Here is a 25,338-nt window from a genome sequence, read left to right as displayed (position 1 = left end):
GATGCATGGAATGCTACTTTCAAGCTTATTTAAGTTCTAAAAAACTACAATAATTTACTGAATCTTGAAGTGGATGATATTTATAAAGAAAACTGTCTAGATATTAAAGAGTACCACATTATCGTTTTTTCATATATGCTGCATATATGGTATATTAGTTTAATATTTCAACATCATGAGTTTTATGTCAACATCACATTCAAATTGCAGGTATATATATATATATATATATATATATATATATATATATATATATATATATATATAGCAAACATATAGCAAAACAACAATAAACAAATAAATACATAAATATGAAAAAAAGTTGTACAAGTCAGCTTTTGCAGCATGTCAGTAGCTGCAAAGTTAGAAAAAGACTATGTAAATGAATTACAGCGGTTACTTCACCCTGCCCATCTCGTTACAGAAGGATGGTGAGTACAAGCCTCTTTGTGTCGTGTAACAGGCCACAGAAGGTTCTGGACCATGTTCTACTCTCTGTCCTATTCCTGCTGTCTCACACAGGTAAGACATAACATCATACATCATAGCCATAATGCCACACATTTTAGAGTTGTATTATGATAATGTTGATGTGAATGTAATCTGTTCACTTCAGAGGAGCTTTAATGCATGAATGAGAAACACACTAAATGAAGTCTAATGGAAAATTGGACCCTTCTTCAAAATGTCAGATAAAAAAAAAAACACCTATACATATATAGAAAAAGGAGCAAAAGGAGTCTGTCGACTTTCTTTTCGACAGACATCTTTTGAAAAAATGTTTCCTCTATAGGACGTGTTCATCCTTCTTTTTATATTGGTCATGTGGCTTGAGATGCATGTCATTGTGTTTATTAAAGTGGAAAACACCTACGACATATAGTGCGTCAACAGGTGGCATTATTTCCTGTTTGTTATTGTACAAATGCTTGAAACACAATGGTTCATTTAACCTGAATATAACTTAGACAACCTGCTGGACTGGTTTTTATCTGCGACTAGTTTCTGATTTCCAACAATAAAAAAAGAAAGAGTTGGTGTTTATAAGAGAGAGTATAATTAGTGTCATTGTAGTTACTTTCAGTAGTGTAATATGTGTAGGTTCAAAAGATCAGTGGAAAAATTAGGGTAAATCTCTTTCCTTGAATTAGACTGACTATGTGAATTTAGGTAAAATATGCATTCTTGAACCTATCAATAATAACCTACATGTCACGAAACTTACGTAATGGAGGTTAGGACAGATGCAAGTGCAGTGAAAGAGGTTTATTAGAGAGAGAGACAGGCAGACAAATCCAAAACGGTAATCAAAAACATGGTCAAATAACAGACAAAAGGTCAGGCGATCTACAAACAGGCATAAATAGGGCGAGGCTAGAATCAGAATCGGGAAACGAGAAAGGTCAGTGAACATGAAACAATACGAGAAATGAGGAACAACCGCTTGGTAATGAAATAAACTCAATACTACGCTAGGTTGGTTGGCTGTGTCGTCATTCTCAGGCATGAAGAGAACTTGGTTACACATGACGTCTCCTTCAGGCATGAGTAGAACTTGATTGTCAGTGTCAGCAGAGTCGGGCGTGAGCAGAACTTGGTTGTCCATGTTAGCAGACTCGGGTGTGAGCAGAACTTAGTTGTCCTTGTCAGCAGACTCGGGCGTGAGCAGAACTTGGTTGTCCGTGTCAGCAGACTCGGGCGTGAGCAGAACTTGGTTGTCCGTGTCAGCAGACTCAGGTGTGAGCGGAACTTGGTTGTCCTTGTCAGCAGACTTGGTCGTGATCGGAACTTGGTTGGTCCTGACGTATGCTTCAGGCGTGAGCCTTGTTGGTCGAACTTTTTGGTCGTGATGTCGGCTTCAGGTGTGAGGAGATCTTGGTTGGTTGTGTCAACAGACTCTGGTGTGAGCATAACCTGATTGGTCGTGATGTTGGTTTCAGGCGTGAGCAGAACCTGGTTGGTCGTGACATTGGTTTCAGACTGGAACTTGGCTTGGAAGGTCACATCGTCAATCTCAGACTGGAACTTGGCGTGGAAGGTCACATAGTTGATCTGAGACTGGAACTTGGTGTGGAAGGTCACATCATCGATCTCAGACTGGAATGTGGCGTGGAAGGTTGCCTCATCGACCTCAGACTGGAACGTGTCTTGGGAGGCCGTCTCTTCAACCTCAGACAGGAACTTGGCTTGAGTGGTCGCCCCTTCGACCTCAGATAGAAACTTGGCTTGGGAGGTCACCTCTTAGACCTTAGACAGGAGCTTGGCTTGAGAGGTCGGCTCTTCGACCTCAGACATGAACTTGGCTTGAGAGGTCGCCTCTTCGACCTCAGATAGAAACTTGGCTTGGGAGGTTGCCTATTCGACCTCGGACAGGAACTTGGCTTGAGAGGTCGCCTCTTCGACCTCGGACAGGAACTTGGCTTGAGAGATCGCCTCTTCGACTTCGGACAGGAACTTGGCTTGAGAGGTCGCCTCTTCGACCTCGGACAGGAACTTGTCTTGAAAGGTCGTTTTTTCGACCTCTGACAGGAACTTGGCATGAGCAGAACTTGGGTTGGCCATCTCTTCGACCTGGGACAGGAACTGGGCTTGAAAGGTCGCCTCTTTGATCTCAGCCGTGAACATGGCTTGGGAGGTCACCTTGTTGACCTCTAGCAGGAGCTTGGCAGGTGAGACCATATCATGGGTCTCGAGCTGGAGCTCTGGAGCTGAGGTCACCACGTTGACCTCCGGCTGGAGCTCAGCAGGTGAGACCACCTTGTGGATCTCGAGCTGTAGCTCTGGAGATGAGGTCACCATGTTGACCTCCAGCTGGAGCTCGGCAGGTGAGACCACCTCGTGGGTCTCAGGTTGGAGCTCTGGAGATGAGGTCGCCACATTGACCTCCGGCTGGAGCTCGGCAGGTGAGACCTTCTCATGGGTCTCGAGCTGGAACTCTGGAGCTGAGGTCGCCACATTGACCTCAGGCTGGAGTGCCGCAGGCACTCTCTTGTGGAGCCGTTTGTGAGTACGCCAGCTGCTCTTGAAACATCCCCGAGAGCAGAAATATGATCCATGGATCCCAAGTTTCCTGCATGTGGGACATTGTAGCAGGGCCTCTTTTCCGCAGCCCTTGGTCCTGCAGGTCTGTGTCAACTACAAGACTACCATGTCGGCCGGGGACTGAAGCTGAGCTGTGGAGGCTGCCCTGTCAATCCACTCATAGTAGGTGTGGAATGGCAGGTCAGGCTTGTTTGTCACACTGACTCCCCTCAAAAGCCGATCCAGGTTGTAGCTCTTTCCTGGATGCCCAAACTTCTTCAAGAATAGTTCTGCAAACTGAGTTACATTGTTGAGGGCACTTGACCATGTACTGGCCAGATGCTCTGCCCATTCATGGGCTGGGCCATAAAACCGGGACACAATGAACCTAAGCCACTGCCTCTTGTCCGGCTTGTGGTTCGCCAGGCTCGAAAAGTACATTTGGCTGTGGAATAAGAACTGCCTCGGGTAGTCACACAATCCGTAATTCGTCTCCGGGAGGTCTATGACAGTCCACAGGGGAAACTGGACTGACATGAAGGGTGGCCAGACATCCCCATGTACACTGCTGTGATGCTCTCCTCGCTCTCCTGCTGCATCCATAGTAGGCATAGTATTCTGTCATGAAACTTACGTAATGGAGGTTAGGATGGATGCAAGTGCAGTGAAAGAGGTTTATTAGAGAGAGAAGGACAAGCAGACAAATCCAAAACGGTAATCAAAAACGTGGTCAAATAACAGGCAAAAGCTCAGGCGATCTACAAACAGGCATAAATAGGGCGAGGCTAGAATGAGAATCGAGAAACGAGCTCAGTGAACATGAAACAAAATGAGAAATGAGGAACAACCGCTTAGTAATGAGATAAACTCAATATTAGGCGCCGTGCAAAGAGACACGAGGGGTTTAAAAGACAAACATTATCAGGGGTGAAACACAGGACCGCTGAAAACACACCTACGGAAAACAACCAATGACAAGACAGGGGCAGGGACAGGACAGAAACCATAACAAAAGCACATGTCCAAAGTAAACAAAGTCAATGTCATTGAAGAACCAAAAGCGTGCATTCGGTAAGATCTTGCGCATCGGACTCGTGCTTCAGGCTTGTGCTTCGGGCTCGCGCTTCGGGTTTGCGCTTCGGGCTCGCGCCATGAGCTTGCGCTTCGGTTTTCCGAGCACTCTGCAATACTGCAGCGCTGGTTCAAGGGGAAATCGTGACACTGCTGGTATTTTCACAGCCTAAAATGAGCATAATATAATATTAGGAAAGTGAACATTTTACCGTTAGAAAATTGGAGTCCTGCAGCACCAGAGACTGACTTCAAATTTATTTTACAGTAAAAAGAACACTTAATGTCTGGGTAAATTACAGTCTGCTCTGAAAATATTGGAACGGCAAGGCCAATTCTTTTTTTTTTTGCTGTACACTGAAGACATTTGGGTTTTGATATCAAAAGATGAATATGAGACAATAGATCAGAATTTCAACTTTCATTTCCTGATAATTACATCTAGATGTGTTAAACAAGAACATGTCCCCTTTTGTTTGAACCCACCCATCTTTCAAATGATCAAAAATATTGGAACTTGTGACTGGCAGGTGTTTATTGTTGCCCATGTGTACCCTGTTAGATTGATTGTTTAAAGTTTAAACATTGAGTTAATAGTTCTGAATGTCATCTCTTGGTTTGAGCCCTGGATGTCAGGCTGTGAAGACACTTAAAATGGATAAGCCAACATGAAGATCAGAGAGTTGTCTATCAGAGAAAAGCAAGTCATTTCATCCACCGTTCAAAGAAGATTTTGAGAGCAGAAATATAGAGGCCATACCACAAAATGCAAACCACCCATCAGCAGTAAGAATCGGAAAGTCAGATTGGATGAGCCACAAATCCTGGTTCTGGAACCAGGATTAACCTTTACCAAAGTAATGGAAAGGCCAATTTGCGGAAAAAGAAAGTATCTGCTCATGATCCAAAACGTACAGGTTTATCGGGAAAGCATGGTGAAGGTAGTGTCCTGGATTGGGTTTGAATTCATGATGTAACTTATGATGGTAGCAGCAGAATGAATCCGGAAGTCTACAGAAACATTCTGCAAATTTACAGAGAAATGCATCCAATCTAATTGGGAGGAACTTCATCATGCAGCAAGACAATGTCCCAAAACACACTACCAACACACTGAGACACAGTGTATAGCGCTTTGTAGAACTGCTAAGGGTTAAAAAAAAAAAAAAATGCATTATATAAGTGCAGACCAGACCAGACCATTAATCTACTTTAAGACTATCTGTTCCTACGGGGCATGGTGGCTTAGTGGTTATCACATTTGTCTTGCACCTCCAGGGTTGGGGATTTGATTCCCACCTCCACCCTGTGTGCATGGAGCTTGCATGTTCTCTACTTGCTTAGGGGGTTTAGTCCCCAGTCCAAAGATATGCATTGTATGCTGATTGGCATCTCTCAATTGACCATAGTGTGTCTATGTGTGTGTGTGTGTGTGTGTGTGTGTGTGTGTGTGTGTGTGTGTGCGCCTAGCGATGGTTTGACATGCCGTCCAGGGTGTCCTCTGCCTTGTGCCCTGAGTCCCCTGGGATAGGCCATGACCCTGTGTAGGATAAGCAGTACAAAAAATGGATGAAAGGATGGACTATCTGTTCCTATACTTTAGGTTACATAAAGTGGATGGTGTGCCACCAAAGTTGTTTAACACATCTAGATGTAAATATCAGGAAATTAAAGCTGAAATTCTGATCTATCATTTCATGTTCATGTTTTGATCTAGAACCAAATGTCTTCAGAGTATAGCAAAAACAAAAGAATTGGTCTTACCATTCCAGTATTTTCAGAGGGGACTGTAATTTGTCTCATTTGCTTATTTCTATGTCTTTTCCCCCAGTAACATGCACCTTGACAACAAATGCAACTACAACAGCACCAGGAGGACAAGGATTTCTATCATCAACAAAAATAGCTACACAGCTTATTTCAGTTCCCCCAACTGCTGTTATGAACACATCATCCACATTACACCAGGTTATAACATCTGGTAAGGAAAAACAAGGATGTGTGTATGTTTGATTCAAAGGGTTGGTTGCTGTAACCCGCTAAAGCATATTTTTTTGCGTTAAAACAATGATTTTTAAAAATAATTATTAGTGTTTGATTTTATTGTTTTTCTCTCCCTCTGGCTTAGTGGTTTAGTCACCAAATATACAAATAGACATCAGTAGTGAACATGAGTACCACAACTACCACTGTTTAACTGGTCACAGCTATTGCTAATGTTACAAAAGGGTGCTGTACCATATGCTACTCTTGTAAAAAAAAAAAAATTAAAAAAAAAAAGTGTTTCTGTTTCAGGGACCAATAATCTAACAATCACTTCTGTAGCAAACACTACCACCACAACTACCATGAGCCCACAGGTCATAGCTACTGCTGAAACTACAACAGGTGGGTTAACAGAGTACATTTGTTTTTGCGTGGTTCTGCATTCCTGATCAAAGTAGCCATTGTTAAGTGTTCCTGGTTGTTGTACCACATGCTACTCTTGTGGAAAAGGTGTTTCTCTCTCTGTCTCGTTTGTTCAGGAACCAAGAAACCAACAAACACTTCAGAAGTGAATACTACCACCACAACTACTGCAACCTCACTGGTCACAGCTTTTGCTAATGCCACAAATGGTGGGTTAACCAAATAGAGTCATTTTAACATGGTTCTGTATTAGTAATCAAAGTAACCTTCATTAAGTATTCCTGGTTGCTGTACCACATACTACTCTTGTAGAAAAGGTGTTTTTCTTTCTGTCTGAAAGTTTCAGGGACCAATAATCTAACGATCACTTCTGTAGCAAACACTACCACCACAACTACCATGAGCCCACAGGTCATAGCTACTGCTGAAACTACAACAGGTGGGTTAACAGAGTACATTTGTTTTTGCGTGGTTCTGTATTCCTGATCAAAGTAGCCATTGTTAAGTGTTCCTGGTTGTTGTACCACATGCTACTCTTGTGGAAAAGGTGTTTCTCTCTCTGTCTCGTTTGTCCAGGAACCAAGAAACCAACAAACACTTCAGAAGTGAATAGTACCACCACAACTATTGCAACCTCACTGGTCACAGCATTTGCTAATGCAACAAATGGTGGGTTAACCATATAGAGTTATTTTAGCATGGTTCTGTATTAGTAATCAAAGTAACCTTCATTAAGTATTCTCGGTTGCTGTACCACATGCTACTCTTGTGGAAACAGTGTTTCTCTTTCTGTCTTGATAGTTTAGGGACCAAAGATCCAGCAAACACAACAGTAGTAAACAATAGTACCACAACTTTAGGTTACTTACGTAACCCTGGTTCTCTGATAACAGGAATGAGGTATGTCACTATGGGAAATGCCTTGGGCATGAGCAATACTGAAAGCACCAATAACACCATGTCTGTCAGTTGACACGGCTGTGATGAGGGAGTCCCGCCTCCCTAACATATGTTTCCAACGAGGCTATTCACATGAAATTGTCACCAGACTTTGGTGTATATATATATATATATATATATATATATATATATATATATATATATATATATATATATATTATACACACACACACACACACATACATACATACAGTCATGTGAAAAAATAAGTACGCCCCATGGAAAGTATAACGTGCCTATTAAAAAAAAAAAGTTTTTTAATCATTTATTCAACAGAAATATCAATAGGTGTGATATTCTTCTGTGGTATAATTAAGTACACCCTTGGCCTTGGAAGCGATTATTCCCCTCCTTAGCAGAAATAACTTCTTGTAGGAGTTTTACATAATTGTCCAACAGTCTCTGACATTGGCTTGCTGGAATTTTTGACCACTTTTCCATGCAATATTCTTTCAGTTGCAAGATGTTTGAGGGTTTTCTTGCATGTACTGCCCATCCCGCTACAACATTTTAATGGGATTCAAATCCGGGCTTTGACTAGGCTATTCCATAACCCTCCATTTCTTCTTTTTTGTGCCATTCCTTGGTAGATTTGTTATTGTGCTTAGGATTATTATCCTGTTGAAAGGTACACTTTCAGTTCCACTTCAGCTTTTGGACAGATGGCCTCACATTATCTTCAAGCACTCTTTGATATGATGCAGAATTCATAGTTGAATCAACAAATGCAAGCTGTCCGGTCCCTGGGGCAGCAAAGCAATTCCAAACCATAACATTTCCACTACCTTGCTTCACAGGTGGTAAAACCTGTCTTTGGTTTGAGCCAAATATGTCTGCTGTTACTGTGGCCAAACAACTCTATTTTTAATTTGTCTGTCCAGAGCACATTATTCCAAAAGGCCTGGTCTATGCCTATATGCTAATTGGCAAACTGTAGTCTTGCTCTGTTTTTCTTTTTAGACAGCAAAGGCTTTTTCTGGCATGCTTCCCATGCAGGTCAAATGTGTGCAATCTCTTTCTGATTGTAGAAGAATGCACTTTGACACCAACAATTGCAAGACTACTAGTAGATCCTGTGATGAAATTTTGGGGCTCTTGACAGGTTCCACTTGCACTCTCTAAGCAGGTTCTAATCACTGGCACCCAATCTTGAACACCTTATTCAAATTTTATGTATTTGAAAGTGTGATAAATGTAGGGGTGTAATTACTTTTTCCATGCGATTGATCTGTTTTTTGTTAATTTAAATTCTGAAAATTACTAAAAAATGTTAATTTTATGTGTCATTTGATAGTGTCTCACCTTAATTAATAGGCAGTGTTTCAAAGAGGATCAAATATTTGCTTGTCCAAATATGTTAAAAACATTTTTTATTTAAAAGCAACAGTTTCCATGGGGTGTACTTATTTTTTCACATGACTCTATATAGGCATATGTTTTTGTGTAATCTTGCCCCTCCTTTGCCCAGTGTTTACAAGTAGCCTATGGGTTGAAACCTCTGCTCTCAAAAAGGTCTTTCTTAACAAACATCAGCAGTATACAACACGACTAAATGGTCTGCACTTATATAGCGCTTTTTTCCAAAGCGCTTTACACTGTGTCTCATTCAGCCATTCACACACACACTCACACACCAAGGGTAGCAGAGCTGCCATGCAAGGCGCTAACTTGCCATCAGGAGCAACTTGGGGTTCAGTGTCTTGCCCAAGGACACTTCGGTATGTGGAGTCATGTGGGCTGGGAATCGAACCGCCAACCCTACGATTAGTAGACAACCTGCTCTACTACAGCCGCCCCAAATATCACATCACGATAGTAGAAGAAACCAACAGTTTGGTGATGTCAGTGAGTTGCAGGCTTGATGCAGTTATTGCTGCATCAAAGGAAGGGATTGTGTGGTCTGATACAAAAGGGTCTATGTTTTATATTGTTTAATACATCTAGATGTAAATACCAGGAAATAAAAGCTGAAATCCTAAACTTTCATCTCATATCCATCTTTTGATCTCAAAGCCAAATGTCTTTGGTGTATAGCACAAACAAATGAATTGTCCTTGCCATTCCAATGGTTTCGGAGGGGCCTGTAGGTGGTTTTGGAGCTATCTGTGATTCCCTCTATCTTGACTAGAGCCCTAGGATTGGATGGATTTTTTTTTTGTAAGAAAGGCTTCTGTCTAGTCACTCTTGCCCAAAGCCCAGATATGTGAAGAATATGAGAAATTGTTGTCTCATGTAGGGAGTGATCAGTACTTGCCAGATATTCCTGGTGTTCCTGGTATATTTCATGTTTTAGAAATTCTTTTGGTTGCTGGATCACATTAAAGATAGAAAAAGTTCTGACATGATTCATCTTGGTTTCATGTTGTTGTTGTTGTGGGTTTTTTTTTTTTTTTTTTTTTTTTACATAACAACAACCTATAATTTTAACAGGTGTGTAGAATTTTTATATCTACTGTATATTATACATTGATTAAAATGTTGACTTTAAAATTTGAGACATGCCCATAATTAATTTTATTATTATTATTATTATTATTATTATTATGATACAGCACCCTGGCTAGTGCATTGCAACTTCTCACAAAACTGTGACAATGACTGTGAGTATTACTACCTAATTCACAGTAAAACATTTCTGATTCAGGCATAAATGAGAAATGCATTTGATCAGCTGTAACATTTTTGGGTTTTTTTTTTGCAGCTGTGTACTACTGGATGACAATCAGTGTTGAAGTTAATGGAGCTGAGTCTAATGAGTCAGATATATCTGCATGGGTAAGTGCTGAAGTGGTATTTTCATTTTATATGTGTGGAAAGAAAGTTGAACATTTATTTTGTTTTTGTTTACTTATACTGTGTTACTAATGGAAGTGATAACTGCTACAGTGAAAAAATGTGATGCTTATGTATGAATGTTCATAAATACACACGTGCACTAAAGATTTAGGCTTCTCCAACTTTACTGAAGTTTTTTCCCTTGTTGCTTCTTGAAATTTAAATGGTTTACATATACCTAATACCAATTATGTATATTTACATAAGTATTTTCTGCTTTTGTCTAATTCACCTGATAAACCAGTATCAGAAATTTGATTGAGGTATGATGTCGGGTTAGCGTCTAAAGGGTGCTGAACTACAGTACCCAACAGCCACTGCATGTCACATGACCATGTCACATGTTCCACTGTTCACCTGTTTCACCCTATCAGCACCACTATTTACTATTTAAGATCTAGTTTTTCTGTGCCTTTTTGTCAAGCTTCTGTTGCTGTTGATGGTTGTGTTTGTTTGTTATTTTGCTTGCCATAGTTCTGCCCATAGTCTACATGTTTTCTTGTGTTGTGTTTACCCACTATTTTAGTTGCTATTTTTACACCGTTCACAATAAAAAGACTGCACCTGCATCCATCTGCACTTACATTTCATGACAGAAAGCATGTCCTTTAACATGGATACAGCAGACTTGCATCACTGCATGTGGGCCCAAGAGGAGCAGATCCAGGAGAACCAATCAATCTGTGATCAATCAACGACCGACGCTTAGTAGTACCTACTCAGTGTGGCTCAAGGTCCCTTTCAAGAACCTTCAAACTAACTGTTCCTCAGTGGTGGAATGAACTTCCAACCTCAATCCGGACCGCAGAATCTGTCACAATCTTCAAGAACCAACTAAAGACCCACCTCTTCCATGAAAACCTAACCAACCCCTAAAAAAAAACTTACTCTGGCACTTACACCTCTACTCTGCACACTTTGCTTCTTCTAGAACTCAATTAATGGATCTTGTATGGTAGCACTACTTGCATTCTTCTCTGCTTGATATATCGCTTTGCTTGTATTTTCTCATTTGTAAGTCGCTTTGGATAAAAGCGTTTGCTAAATGAATAAATGTAAATGTAAACCAGAGGCAGTTTGACTGGCTTGAGCCACTCCAACTCATGGCTGGGTCCAGTGTCAGGTGCCTCCTCTGGATATTTTTTGGAGAGGGGGCTCCCATTCTGGCTGAAGCTGTCTCCCACTCTCCCTGCCCCACTTTGAACATTGCCCAGTCTCCCTGCTCTGCTGAGGATGTCACCGTGTCTCCTTACTCTGCTGAGGATGTCGCTCTGCCTCCCTGCTCCTTTGAGGACGTCGCTCTACTTTGAGGACGTCATGCTCCACTGAGGGCATTTCCCTGCCCCTTTGCATCGCAGAGGATGCCATTACAGATTTCAGCCTTGCCATGGGCATCATTCCGTCTCCCTGCTCTGTCACTAAGCCCTCCGGCTCCGCTGAGGACACCACTCTGGCTCCGCTGAGGATGTCGCTCTGCCTCCTGGCTCCTCTGAGATTGTCACTCTCCTATCTTGCTACATGGAGAACATCACTTCCCCCTCTGGTTACACCTTGGACTCCCCCTGCTGGCTTTGCAGTGACTGTCACTCCATTTTTGTGCTTAGCCTTGGAAGTCGCAACGCCCCTTTGCTACGTTATGCTACCTCCCGGCTAAGCTAAGGGTAATGCTCCCAGAAAATTTTGTTGGTCTAAGGGCCCTTGTCCTTTCTCAGAGGACTCTCCAGGCCCCCTCATACTAGTGTTTCTTGATTCACAATAATAAGTCATCACTTGCATCCATCTGCACTTTTTTCCCCCCGACATATGAATTATTAAGAAGCGAAATTAAAAGCAAGGTGCCAACTGAAAGCAGAAGATAGAGTGTTCTGGATTGTAGAGGGAGGCAGATGCAAGTGTAGATAGTTTATTATCTGAAGTACAAATAAAATAATGAAAACACAAAAACAAGAACCATAAACATGAACTGTGGATGTGAGGCAAAAAAACAGACTACTTTGGCGCACACACAACAACAAACAACAATTACAACAGAAGCTTGACAGTGAGACGCACTGAAAAACTAGAACTTAAATAGTGGTGCTAGCAAGGCATAAGGAGACTCAGGTGAGAGTGATTAGTGAGACATGTGATGTGCTGGGGCTCAGGGGTAGTGTAGTTCTGGGTCTTTTGGTGCTGCATGAGTAGCAGAAAAAAAATTACAGCTGGAACAGAATATATAGATAGACCTGAAATCACGTTGGGAATTGTGCAGGATTTGCTTTTGCCATGCAAAAGAAAGTGCCTAAGATTAGCTTGCTAAATCTGCTCCATCTTTATGACTTGTAAAGATATTTTAAATGATTGCTATTTCATGTTGCGTAAATCTGGATTAAACATTTGCTAACATTACCATTATTTACATTTTATTACATTATTTTATGATCTGGCACCAGAAAAAGTAGCTTGTGTCCAGAAAATCCTTTTTTATGTGCACACTTTGAGATTGATTAAATGTGCTCACTGTTTTGTCCTTTAACCTTTTTTTTTTTTTTTGAATAGAATTGTTAAGTTATTCACTGAATATAACTTTAAATCTGAAGAGAAAAATTACATGTAATCAGTGGCATTTAATTTTTTGTGACAGTTAATTTAATATCTCTTCATTTACAGAAAATTTTCAAAAACACATACAGTGCCTAACAATAGATGTACAATTAACCCTGCCAGTCTGATTAAAATCTCAAATGTTTTTCAGCTTCAGAATCTGTTCCAAAATCAAAGTGAATGTAGTCCCACACTTCCTACAATTACACCATTAAAAATCAATACCTATTCGCCCAGTGGATCTAGTAATGGCACCACTGTCAACAGCAGAGTATCTACGTCAGCCCCCATTACTGCTGCCATCACACAAAATGTCAGGTAAGTTACTACAAGTGTATTTTATATTGGGACACTTGGAAACAGTAAGTAATGTGAAGAACAGTATTTATTGCTTGGTGAGAAAAGTAGATATGCGGTACATTGTTTTAGCCTCAATAGATGCTATCAAAATATTTATTTAATTTGTATTATGTTGACATGCAGTGCTTTGATATCATCAGGCTGTATTCCTCATCAGCCTTTAATCTATAATAGAAAATATGTTAGCTTTATATCAGTACATTGTTCATAATGTCTCAGCTTAGTAAAACTTTTAAAAAGTACAGTGCTGTGAGAAAGTATTCCAGATTTCTTCTGTTTTTGTGTATATCTCATACTAAATTGTTTCAGAAATGTATACGAAATCTAAGATAAAACAAAGGCAACCTGAGTAAACACAAAATACAGTTTTTAAATGATAAGGTTATTTATCGAAAAGTTATCCAATACTAACTGGTCCTGTGTGAAAATGTATTTGCCCCCATAGTTACTAATTCCCTAAATCTATGAAACTGCATTCATAATGGGGTTCAGCTGAACTAGATGCAACCAGGCCAGATTACTGCAAACCCTGTTCAATCAAATCAGCACATAAATAGAACTTTTTCAACAGCATGAAGTTAGTTAAAAGGCCAAAATTGAAAGAAATTCCAGAAATGATGAGGAAGAAGATCAGTCTGGGAAGGGTTACAAAGCTATTTCAAAGGCTCTGGGACTCCAAAGAACCACAGTGAGAGCCATTATCTCCAAATGGAAAAACTCGACACAGTAGTGAACCTTCCCAGAAGTGGCCGACCTTCAAAAATTTCTCCAAGAGCACAGCATCATCCAGGAGATCACAAAAGAGCCAAGGACAACATCAAAGGACCTACAGACCTCTCTTGCATCAATAAAGATCACTGTTCATGACTCCACTATCAGAAAGACACTGGGCAAAAATGGCATCCATGGAAGGGTGGCAAAGCAAAAACTACTGCTAACCCAGAAGAACATTAAGACTTGTCTGAATTTTGGGCACACCTTGATGACACTCAATCCTTTTGGGAGAATGTCCTGTGGACTGATGAGTTGAAAGTGGAACTGTTTGGAAGACAGGGGTCTCATAACATCTGGCATAAACCAAACACAGAATTCCACAAAAAGAACATCATACCTACAGTCAAGCATGGTGGTGGGAGTGTGATGGTGTGGGGATGCTTTGCTGCTTCAGGGCCTGGGGTAACTTGCAATAATTGAGGGAAACATGAATTCTGTTCTCTACCAGAAAATCCTAAAGGAGAATGTCCGGTCTGCTGTCTGTAAATTAATCTCAAACACAATTGGATTATGCAGCAAGACAGTGGTCCAAAGCATAGGAGTAAATTGCGTTTGCTTACAGTTATTGCTGCTAAAGGTGGCTGTCACAGCTCAGTCCGATCAGAACTCAAATTCCCAAGATGCAACACTCACTTCTCATGCACGCATGCGCTCACCATCCCCGGAGTTCTGATCGGACACACCTGGCACCAATCACACACACACACACACACACACTCTCACCCTCACCGCTAGTACTTAGGGAAGTCATTCACCCAGAATCCACGCGAAGTATACGCTCAGTCACGCGTTTCTCTGCGTTACCAAGCCGTTCTAGTTTGTTTGTTTTCTCGTGATCCTTGACCCTTGTTTCCGGTTTCGACTACGCTCTCTGCCTGACCCCGTTTGTGTTGTTCGCTCGATCGCTTGACCCTTGCCTGTCCTACGACTACGTTTCTTGAACTTCCTGATACGACGCTCTACACCTGCCGCATGCTCCTGCTTCCGTGCCGATTCGAGGTTCGTGACAGTGGCACATCCAGATTTTAAGTATAAGTAGGCAATTCGCTTTTCCACATGGGTGCTATGTGTTGGATAACTTTTTTGTTTCAATAAAAAATAATTAATAAAAACTGTATTGTGTGTTTACTCAAGTTGCCGTTGTTTTATATTGTATTTCGTTTGAAGATCTAAAATGATTTAGTATGAGATATACAAAAAAAACCCCAGAAGAAATCAGGATGAGGGCAAATACTTTTTTTCACAGCACTGTCCAATCTTACAAACTTGTGATAAATGCCTCTTTCTCATTGCTTGTTGTAGTGTGTCAAATGGAAGTGAAACTGCTACAAACATAGTCAAAGTAAGCACTATTTTACTTTCTTTACTGAGTGTTTACTAAGTATGTGTTTTGTGTGTGTGTGTGTGCGCGTGTGTGTGTGTGTGTGCGCGTGTGTGTATAACATGAATGTATATGTTGGGATGAATAAGTCTTTGTGAAAAACAAAAGTTAGTTTATTTATTTAAATTTTTAGGATGTGACGGTCATGTGTACCAATAAGACTGCTATAAGGTCTGTTATCCAAATTTCTTCTCCTTTGCTATTTTCCTATTAAATCCTTATGCAAATATGATGTAAGGTTGCTAATGGCTCAAAACTTCTGATCTAGGCAGACTACATGCACTGTGGTGTTGCAATTAACACAGACAATCAGTACATGCTGCATTATTCAAACTGTGAGCACAGTACAGAATAAATCCTCCATACAGGCTTATGTGGTTGGAGATGTAGAGCAAGTGGGTGAGTGCTCTTACTACACAGACTAAAATCATAAAAGACTGATACTTGTAAAGTGCTTATTTTGCATGCAATACCACTGACAGTTTTCATTTGGATTCTGGTTGATTCTGATGTCCATTTGGTAGAAATAACTGTTGATTTGGAAGAAATGATGATGAAATGTACTCATACTAAGGAAATGTGCCACAGTGTTATAGAGCTACAGAAAATAGAATATACAGAGTAAAGACAACATGTAATTCACCAGTTTTTAACCTGACAGTAAAAGGGATTTGTCGCAGCAGTGCTGCAGGACCACCAGTTGGAAACTTTGAAAAGTGCAATGGTTCTCTTAGCCCTGACATTATCTGCAATTCAAGTACCACAGTTAATGTGTCATGGTAAGAAATCTTGTATGTTTAGCAGTAATTGTTATTACACAAAATAACAAAAGATGGACATGAGCCAATAGATCAGGATTTCAGCTTTCATTTCCTGATATTTACATCTAAATGTGTTAAACAACTAAGGACATGGCACCTTTGGTGGCAGACCACCCAGTGTTTAGGTGAGCAAAATAACTGGAACAGAAATTAAAGTAAATATCACATCACATTTGGGTGCATATCCCTTGCTTGCAGTAACTGCATCAATTCGCCAACCCACTGACATCACAAACTATTGCATTATTCTTTTTTGATACTTTTCCTGGCTTGTACCTCAGCTTCTTTCAGTTGTTTGTTTTGTGGGTTTCTCCCTTCAGTCTCCTTTTAAGGAGGTGAAATGCTGCTCAATTGGGTTAAGGTCTGGTGATTGAATTGGCTAGTTTAAAACCTTCCACTTGTTCCCCTGATGAAGTCCTTTGTTGTGTTGGCAGTGTGTTTTGGGTTATTGTCTTGCTGCATGATGAAGTTCCTATCAATTAGATTAGACTAGCCCATCTGGTCTGATCCGACAGAAGAGCTACTGTACTATGGAAGAAGGTGGCCAGGTCTAATGAATCACGTTTTCATTTACATCATGTGGACATGCGGCCAGGTGCATGTGTGTCACTTACATGGGGAAGAGATGGCACCAGGATGTACTATGGGAAGAAGGCAAGCCAGCAGAGGCAGTGTGATGCTCTGGGCAATGTTCTGTTGGGAAACCTTGGGTCCTGGCATTCATGTGGATGTTACTTTTACACGTATCACCTACCTAAACATTGTTGCAGACCTGTACACACCATCATAGCAATGGTATTCCCTAATGGCAGTGGCCTCTTTCAGCAGGATAATGCACCCTGCCACACTGCAAAAAATTCTTCAGGAATGGTTTGAAGAACATGACAAAGGATTGAAGGTGTTGACCAAATTTCACAGATCTCAATCTGATACGAATCTTTGGGATGTGCTGGACAAACAAGTTCAATCCATGTAGGACCCACCTCGCAGTCTACAGGACTTAAAGGATGCTAGCATCCTGTTGCCAGATACCACAGCACACCTTAAGAGGCATTTCTCTGTAAATTGGCAGACAGCCATGCAAGCCTATGCCATGACACTACCTGCACCGTGCTTGACTGATGAGCTTGTTTTGGATCATGAACAGATCCTTTCTTTCTCCACACTCTGGCCTTTCATTCACTTTGGTAGAGGTTAAGCTTGATTCCAGAACTTTTGTAGCTCATCTGTGGCTGTGTCCAATCCAATCTGGACTTTTGATTACTGGACTTACTGCTGATGAGTTGTTTGCATCTTGTAGTATGGCCTTATATTTCTGCTCTCAAAGTCGTCTTTGAATGGTGGATTGCGATTTCTTCACCCTTGTCCTGTGGACGTTGTTGATGTCACTGACTGTTGTTCTTAGGTTTTTCTTCACAGCTCTCATAAACTGCTGTTGTTTTCCATGGCTGACCTGTTTGATGTCTGGTTGTTAGTACACCATTGGTTTCTGAGCATTTCAAATTGTTGTATTTTTGATCAGAAAGAGCAAAAAAAAAGTGTACATTTTGTACATTCTTTAAAAGAAAGAATGCCCTGGTGAACTCAAACACTAAAAGGCCCAGAAGAAAACAACTTTGGTAGATGACAAAAAATTCATTTCCTGTTGAAGAAAACCCCCTTCACAACAGTTGGCCAGATCAAGAACAGCCTCCAAGAGTTAGATGCATCTATGTCAAGGTCAACAATCAAGAGAAGACCAAAGTATTCACCAGAGTAAATCCAAAGGGTTTACCACAAGATGTAAATGATTGGGCTTTTTTAGATGTGTTTCTGGCAAACTCTGTTTTGAGGCTTACCAGACAGTTCTGGAACAACATCCTATTAACAGATGAGACAAAGATCAGCTTGTACCAGGATGATGTGAAGAGAAGACTATAGAGAGGGAAAGAACTGCTCATGATCTAAAGCATACCGCCTCATCTTATGGTGTAGGCATGTATGGCTGCCAGTGGAACAGGTTTGTATTTATTGATGATGTGACTGCTGACAAAAAGAGCAAGTTTAATTCTGAAGTTTATAGGGCTATATATTATCTGCTTCAAAAGTCAATGGATGGTTCCTCGTAGTGTAAATGAACAATGACCCGAAGCACAGCAAAGGACTGCAAGTATTAAAAACAATTATTTAATTTAAGATTATGGTATGGTGCATTCAATTCATGTCGGAAATATTGTTTTTACGAGAACATGCACATAAACTCCACCGCAAAGTCATAATTACGAGTGGGAAACTCTGGACTTTCTTTGAGCCCAGAGTTTCCTAGATGGGGGTGTGTCAGAAAGAAAACATGGTGGAATCAATGTGGAATCAATTTGTTGAAAGATAATTGACTGCACAAAATATGATAGCAAAGTACAATTACAATATAACATGTAACGATAAAGTTTACAGTGGCTTCATGAATTTAAAAAAACAACAACAAAAAAAACACACCTTTTGTGCATTCTTTGTTCTTTGTTTTCTAAAAGTAAAGTTAAAAAACCTTGTTACACTGCCCTCTTGCTCTGACCAAAGTGACTTGAACACACCTGACATTGTAATTACGACTTCACAACTTGTAAAAAGGAACTTCCCAGGAAGACTTGAATGCACAGTTTGTTTGCCCAAATATTTTTTTGTCTCTTTAAAAAAAGAAGGAAGGGGGTGGGCACATATTTTAAAAATGCTGTAATTCCTAATTGGATGTAAATACCCTCAAATTAAAGCTGAAACTCTGCACTTTGAGCTCCTGTCAATTATTTAATTTCTCCAATATACTGTGTTAGACAGCTGGGAGAACAATAAATTTGCCAATGTCCAAATATTTATGGAGCTGACTACATATATAAATACGTAATTATTCATAAATATATACATACAAGACACACATACAGAAACAATATATATATAAACACAAACTATATATTTTTCAGCAATGGAAATAGTCAAACAGCATATGTTTCACTTGCCATTCCAGACCAAAAGAACTGCACCTTTGGTATGTATAGCAAACATGGTGGCAATATATGCTCTTCCTTTTAGAGCTATATTATTCAGGGTCATCATTTCTTTCATCCTTATTATAGCCTTTTGCCTTTTGATACTCTGATCATTATAGACCTTGGTTATATAGCATGCTATCATATCACATTTGAAACGTATTTTAATTCTTTTACTCCTCAGAAACCCAACAAAATACTTGTAACTGTTCCTCCTATTGCAACAGCACTGGTGAGAGAATATAGTCAATATCAATATAAAAAAGCAATATAGTGCAAATTAATAATTGGGATTTCAACTCAAGCTGTCTTTCTCTCCGTTCTTTTTATAGCTGCCTATTATAGTTTGGACATTGAAACTTCAGACTTCAATGTTAACATGATGCAAGTCATTTCTCTGGTGAGGCTGTATTGTGTGCCTTACACACAGTACATCATTTTTAATTTACAGTAATATGAACTCTAGTTTATGTTGGAAGGACACTGATCATTTTCTTTTTCCACAGATATTAACAAATTCTACATGTAACGACACTAAGTATGTATACCATATACTATTTCTCTCTCTCTCTCTCTCTCTCTCTATATATATATATATATATGTGTGTGTGTGTGTGTGTGTGTGTGTGTTTACAGTGGTGCTTGAAAATGACCTTCTGCATAAAACATCAACACATTTTCATACATGTCCTAAAAAATTTGAACTGAAAAAGTAAACCGAATTAAACAAATGAGACAAAAATATTATACTTGGTCATTTATTTATTCAATAAAATGATCCAATATTACATATCTGTAAGTGGAAAAAGTATGTAAACCTTTGCATTCACTATCTGGTTTAACCACTTTGTGCAGCAATAACTGCAACTAAACATTTCCAGTAAGTGTTGATCAGTCCTGCACATCAGCTTAGCCCATTCCTCAGTATAGAACAACTTCCAAAATCTGGGATGTTGGTGGGTTTCCTCACATGAACTGCTTGCTTCAGGTCCTTCCACAACATTTCTATTGGATTAAGGTCAGGACTTTGACTTGGCCATTCCAAAACATCATTATACTTCTATAACCATTTTTGGTAGAAAGACTTGTGTGCTTAGGGTCGTTGTCTTTCTGCATGCCCCACTTTCTTTTGAGATTCAGCAGCAAAGATGCAGCAAAACAGGCTCAAACCATGATACTACCACCAACAGGTTTCACAGAGGGGATAAGGTTCTTATGCTGGAATACATTGTTTTAATTTCTCTAAACATAACGCTTTTCATTTATACCAAAATGTCCATCAATCCACAAAACATTTTTCCAATAACATTCTAGCTTGTCCACATCATCTTTTGCAAATTGCAGATGGGCAGCAATTCTCTTTGTGGAGAGCAGTGGCTTTCTCCTTGCCACCCTGCCATGCACACCATTGTTGTTCAGTGTTTTCCTAATGGTAGACTCATGAACATTAACATTTGGTAATGTAAACACTAACATTTAGTTGCTTAGAAGTTATCCTCAGTTACCTTTACTTTTACGACATTTGGCAGACACCCTTATCCAGAGTGACTTACAGAATTTCTTTGAATTCTCTATCAATAAATATATCCTGATACTGGTTCACTAGGTCACAGACTAAAAATACCAACTCTGTTGGGGAGGTAATATAGCAACAAAAGCACACAGACAACACAATTTAAAATTTTTTTTAAATAAAAGTGCTAATTTAAGTATGTTAGGAAGAGGTAGGTCTTTAGACAATGTTGGAAGACCACCAGTGACTCACCTGTTTGGACATCTAGGGGAAGTTTATACCACCACATAGGTGCCAGAACAGAGAAGAGTTCCTTTGTGACCTCCTGGATTATTATACATCTTGCTCCTGGAGTGATGTTTGTTGGTCGAGCACTCCTGGGGAGGGTAACGATGGTCTTTAATTACCTCCATTTGTACAAAATCTGTCTGACTGTGGATTGGCTGAGTCTAAACTCTTTAGAGATGGTTTTGTAACCTTTTCCAGCCTGATGAGCATCAACAGCTCTTTTTCCGAGGTCCCCAGAAATCTCCTTTGTTTGTACCATGATATATTTCCACAGACATGCGATGTAAAGATCAGACTTTGATACAGTGCCCTCCACTAATATTGGCATCCTTGGTAAGTATGAGCAAAGAAGGCTGTGAAAAATTGTCTTTATTGTTTAACCCATTGATCTTTTATAAAAAAAAAATTAACAGAAATAATCTGATCTCATGGATATCAAAGAATTGCAAAAACACAGGTTTATTAAAAAAATAAAGTTTGTTAAATATAGATGTGCAACAATTATTGACCCCCCTATGAATTCATATGAGAAACATGTATCTGAAGTATATTCCCATTTATATTTTACATTTTTAGTACACCTGGGTGACTTGGAACAGGAAATTGTTCAACCATGACTTCCTGTTTCACAGGGAATAAATATGAGGTAACGCATAGGCCAAATTCCCTTAGTCATTCATATCAATAGGTAAGACCAAGGAATATAGCTGTGATGTGAGGCAAAAGGTTGTTAAGCTTTATAAAATGGGAAGTGGCTATATGAATATAGCAAAAGGATTGAAAAAGCCTATTTTCACCATCAGGGCAATAATTAAGAAGTTCCAGTCAACTGGAAATGTTATGAATCAACCTGGAAGAGGACGTGTGTCTATATTGTCTCAACACACTGTGAAGAGGATGGTTTGAGTGGCCAAAAAATTCTCCAAGGGTCACAGCTGGAGAATTCCAGAAGTTAGTTGTGTCATCAGGTCAGAAAGTCTCCAAAAATACAATCTGAAGTCACCTACATCAACACAAGTTGTTTGGAAGGGTTTCAAGAGAAAAAGCCTCTACTCTCATGCAAAAACAAACTGAAGCGTCTTCAGTTTGCCAGACACTACTGGAACTTCAACTTCAAACTTTGGGATTGGGTTCTATGGTCCAATATACCAAAATAGAGCTTTTTGGCAATTAAACCCCAGAGAAGATTTTGGTGCACACAGAGAGGTAGCCATATGGAAAAGTATCTCATACCCATGGTTAAATATGGTGGTGGCACTTTAATGTTTTTGGTCAGTTTTTCTGCCAGAGGACCTGGACATTTTGTTAGGATACATGGCATCATGGACTCTATCAAATATCAACAGATATTAAATGAAAACCTGACTGCCTCTGCCAAAAAGGGCCGTGGTTGGATCTTCCAGCAGGACAATGATCCAAAACATACATCAAAATCAACACAAAAATGGTTTACTGACCACAAAATCAAGGTCCTGCCATGTCCATCCTAGTCCCCTGACTTGAAAACCTGTGTGGTGAACTGAAGAGGAGAGTCCACCAGCGTGGACCTCGGAATTTGAAGGATCTGGAGATTCTGTATGGAGGAATGGGCTCGGATCACTTGCCATGTATTCTCCAACCACATCAGGCATTATAGGATGACACTCAGAGCTGTTATCTTGGCAAAGGGAGGTAGCACAAAATATTGACCAAAAGGGTGCCAATAATTGTTGCACACCTATATTTAATTTTTTTTTGTTTATTTAATATATACCTGTTTTGGTTGCAATTGTTTGATATCCACAAGAGCAGAGAATTTTGTGATTTTTTTTTTTTTAACAAAAGATCAAAAGGTTAAACAATAGACAATTTTTCACAGCCTTCTTTCCTCATATTTACCAAGGGTGCCAATATTAGTGGTGGGCACTGTAGGTCCAGATTGTCATCCCATTGTTTGAAAACACCTGACTCTTATTTCACCTTCAAATTAACTGCTAATTCTAGAGGTTCACATACTTTTGTGAATACATACTTACATGCCTTATTTGTTTAATTGGGTTCTCTTTGTCTACTTTCAAGACTTGTATGAAAATCTGATGATGTTTTAGATCATATTTATTCAGACATATAGAAAATCTAAAGGGTTCAGAAACATTCAAGCACTACTGTGTGCATAGGTTATTTCTTGCAGCTCTTAAAGTAACATTTATAGAATAAAGTAACATTTATAGAATAATTATGAACTTTAATAAAAAACAATTTTGGAACTTAACCACTGCATTTAATGAAATTGCACCATTCTGTGTAAACTCTAAGGAATGTGGTGTGTGAAATTCTTAGGAGATCAGCATTTTATGAAATCCTCAAACCAGCCATGCTGATATCTACATCCATGCCACGATCAAAGTCACAGAGACCACACTTTTTCTTCATTCTGATGTTTGATATGAACATTAACTGAAGCTCTTGAATCTGCAGGATTTTTGTATAGTGCTGCTGCCATATGATTGGCTGATTAGATAACTGCTTGAATGTGCAGGTGTTCCTAATAAAGTGGATGGTGTGTGTGATTGTACATGGATATTGATATGTATTAATTTGGATTTATGTCAAACAGAAATGTATTTAGTGTATAACAAAAACAAAAGAATTGGTGTGTGTGTGTGTGTGTTTCATTTAGTCCTGGTTGCCAGGCTTTGAAGAACATTTCCAAAATCTATGAAGTAAGTATCTTTGGGTTAGAAGTAAAGGGATTAATTTTTTTTTTTATTTAATGTTTATAATGATATATATTTTGTTCATATAGAACTCTACTGTGATGTGTGATATAACGTAAGTTTGCTTTCAGTATTTACTTTGTCTGTACAAATTTACCTTTAGATTTGCTAGTTGGATTTTTCCAAATCAGTTTATGATTGAGAGAAGATACAATATAAAGAATTAAGAGCTAAAAACTCAGAGCTACAACATATTTCGATATGCTTATACTAGTCTGATGACAACAGAAATTTACAAATACTACAAAGTTTTTATTTTTAATTTACTACTCTTCATTTACTCGCCTTCAAAGATGCACCATCCTTCTGAAACTAAGCAAAGTCATAGAAGTGTGTTTACTCAGATCAGCATTACTGGGTGCATTCCAAAACCAGAGCACCATGGTCACTGATATAACTGTCACCAGAGTGGGTATGTATATTAGTCTTACAGCTTCAACAAAAGAAAAGTGTAATACATGCATACTTCATGTATACTTCATCTTCATGCTTCATGCTGCATTTCACTCTATGGACTGTATTCAGAGTTAGCAACTGAAAATCAGGGCCAAGTTCAAAAGACATGTCAATGTTTATGCAGGGAATGTTCTCTCCATGTAGAGTCAGCTTATGCAGGTGCTCACAGTGATTTTCTAAATTTTCAAGCATATAGTTCATGCTTCTGAAGTTTGCAGATTTTTCTTGAGTAGAAGCATTGGAGATGGTAGTGCCTAGACTACCACCTTTAAAGACAAGTACAAGACATTAGAAAAATATACAAAATGGTATGAAGAGGCGAGGCTAAGGCAGATTTCTTTCTATCCCAGACTGTACATTCATGCTGCCTACCAGTGACAGTAGTATCATGTTATTACAGTAAAACACCCACTAGAAGTGTTTGTGTGTAGTAGTGTGCTCCACATCATTCTTATGCTATCAGTGAGAACTTGTGATATGATTCATTGCTCAACCCTAATAGTTTCATTTTTGAGCTAGTGAGAGATTTTAGCCCTCCCCTCTAATATCATGACCATCTGTTAATGCTATCAAGCAAGAAATTGTCAAATAAAAACACTAATTCAATTATACAGTTGATAGACAGGGGTCTACACAGCCAAGTTAAAATTGCAGGTTTTTGTGAAGTAAAAAAAAGAAACCAAGGTAAATCATGTCAGATCTTTTTCCACCTTTAATATGATATAACAACCAATAAAATTCAAGTGAAAAACAACAGGAAACATTTTAGTGGGGGAAAAAAAAAAACAACAACTTAATCTGGTTACATAAGTGTACACACCCCATAACTAATACTTTGTTTAAATTTATTATTATTTTTTTTAAAAAAAGCACTTTTTCTAATAAAGTCTGTTGAGTAAGAGAATACTAACAAATCACATGTTAATTTGGAAGTTTTATTCCACTCTTCCTAGTAAAAATGCTCAGGATCTATCTAATTGCAAGGTGATCTCATATGCACAGCCCTCTTTAAGTAATTTAATAGGATGTATCTCTGAAGCATTATTTCATCACGCAGATAGGTCACATGTGGCAGTTATGCTTCTATTTT

General features: G+C 39.3%; 1 protein-coding gene across 3 annotated transcripts in view; it reads left to right on the top strand.

The window, feature by feature from the left end:
• The window catches only part of LOC128620334 (adhesion G-protein coupled receptor G2), a 57,146-nt gene that overhangs the window by 14,628 nt on the left and 17,180 nt on the right, over positions 1-25,338 (top strand). For 2 of the 3 annotated variants that reach the window (XM_053645238.1, XM_053645239.1), the window contains exons 2-21: positions 425-522; positions 5,924-6,073; positions 6,388-6,480; positions 6,618-6,710; positions 6,842-6,940; positions 7,078-7,170; positions 10,014-10,061; positions 10,163-10,236; positions 13,031-13,197; positions 15,316-15,355; positions 15,528-15,565; positions 15,663-15,793; positions 16,056-16,173; positions 19,170-19,234; positions 19,420-19,467; positions 19,568-19,635; positions 19,742-19,773; positions 23,696-23,738; positions 23,822-23,847; positions 24,086-24,204. In XM_053645238.1, the coding sequence (XP_053501213.1) occupies positions 425-522; positions 5,924-6,073; positions 6,388-6,480; positions 6,618-6,710; positions 6,842-6,940; positions 7,078-7,170; positions 10,014-10,061; positions 10,163-10,236; positions 13,031-13,197; positions 15,316-15,355; positions 15,528-15,565; positions 15,663-15,793; positions 16,056-16,173; positions 19,170-19,234; positions 19,420-19,467; positions 19,568-19,635; positions 19,742-19,773; positions 23,696-23,738; positions 23,822-23,847; positions 24,086-24,204 (1,643 nt within the window). The remainder of the gene's footprint in view (positions 1-424; positions 523-5,923; positions 6,074-6,387; positions 6,481-6,617; positions 6,711-6,841; positions 6,941-7,077; positions 7,171-10,013; positions 10,062-10,162; positions 10,237-13,030; positions 13,198-15,315; positions 15,356-15,527; positions 15,566-15,662; positions 15,794-16,055; positions 16,174-19,169; positions 19,235-19,419; positions 19,468-19,567; positions 19,636-19,741; positions 19,774-23,695; positions 23,739-23,821; positions 23,848-24,085; positions 24,205-25,338) is intronic. The other variant, XM_053645240.1, reaches the window with a different exon arrangement.

The sequence above is a fragment of the Ictalurus furcatus genome, chromosome 16, assembly GCF_023375685.1.
Source record: "Ictalurus furcatus strain D&B chromosome 16, Billie_1.0, whole genome shotgun sequence".
Classification (NCBI taxonomy): Eukaryota; Metazoa; Chordata; class Actinopteri; order Siluriformes; family Ictaluridae; genus Ictalurus; species Ictalurus furcatus.
Note: the sequence above shows the minus strand (reverse complement) of the source record. Positions and strands in the feature narration are given on the sequence as shown.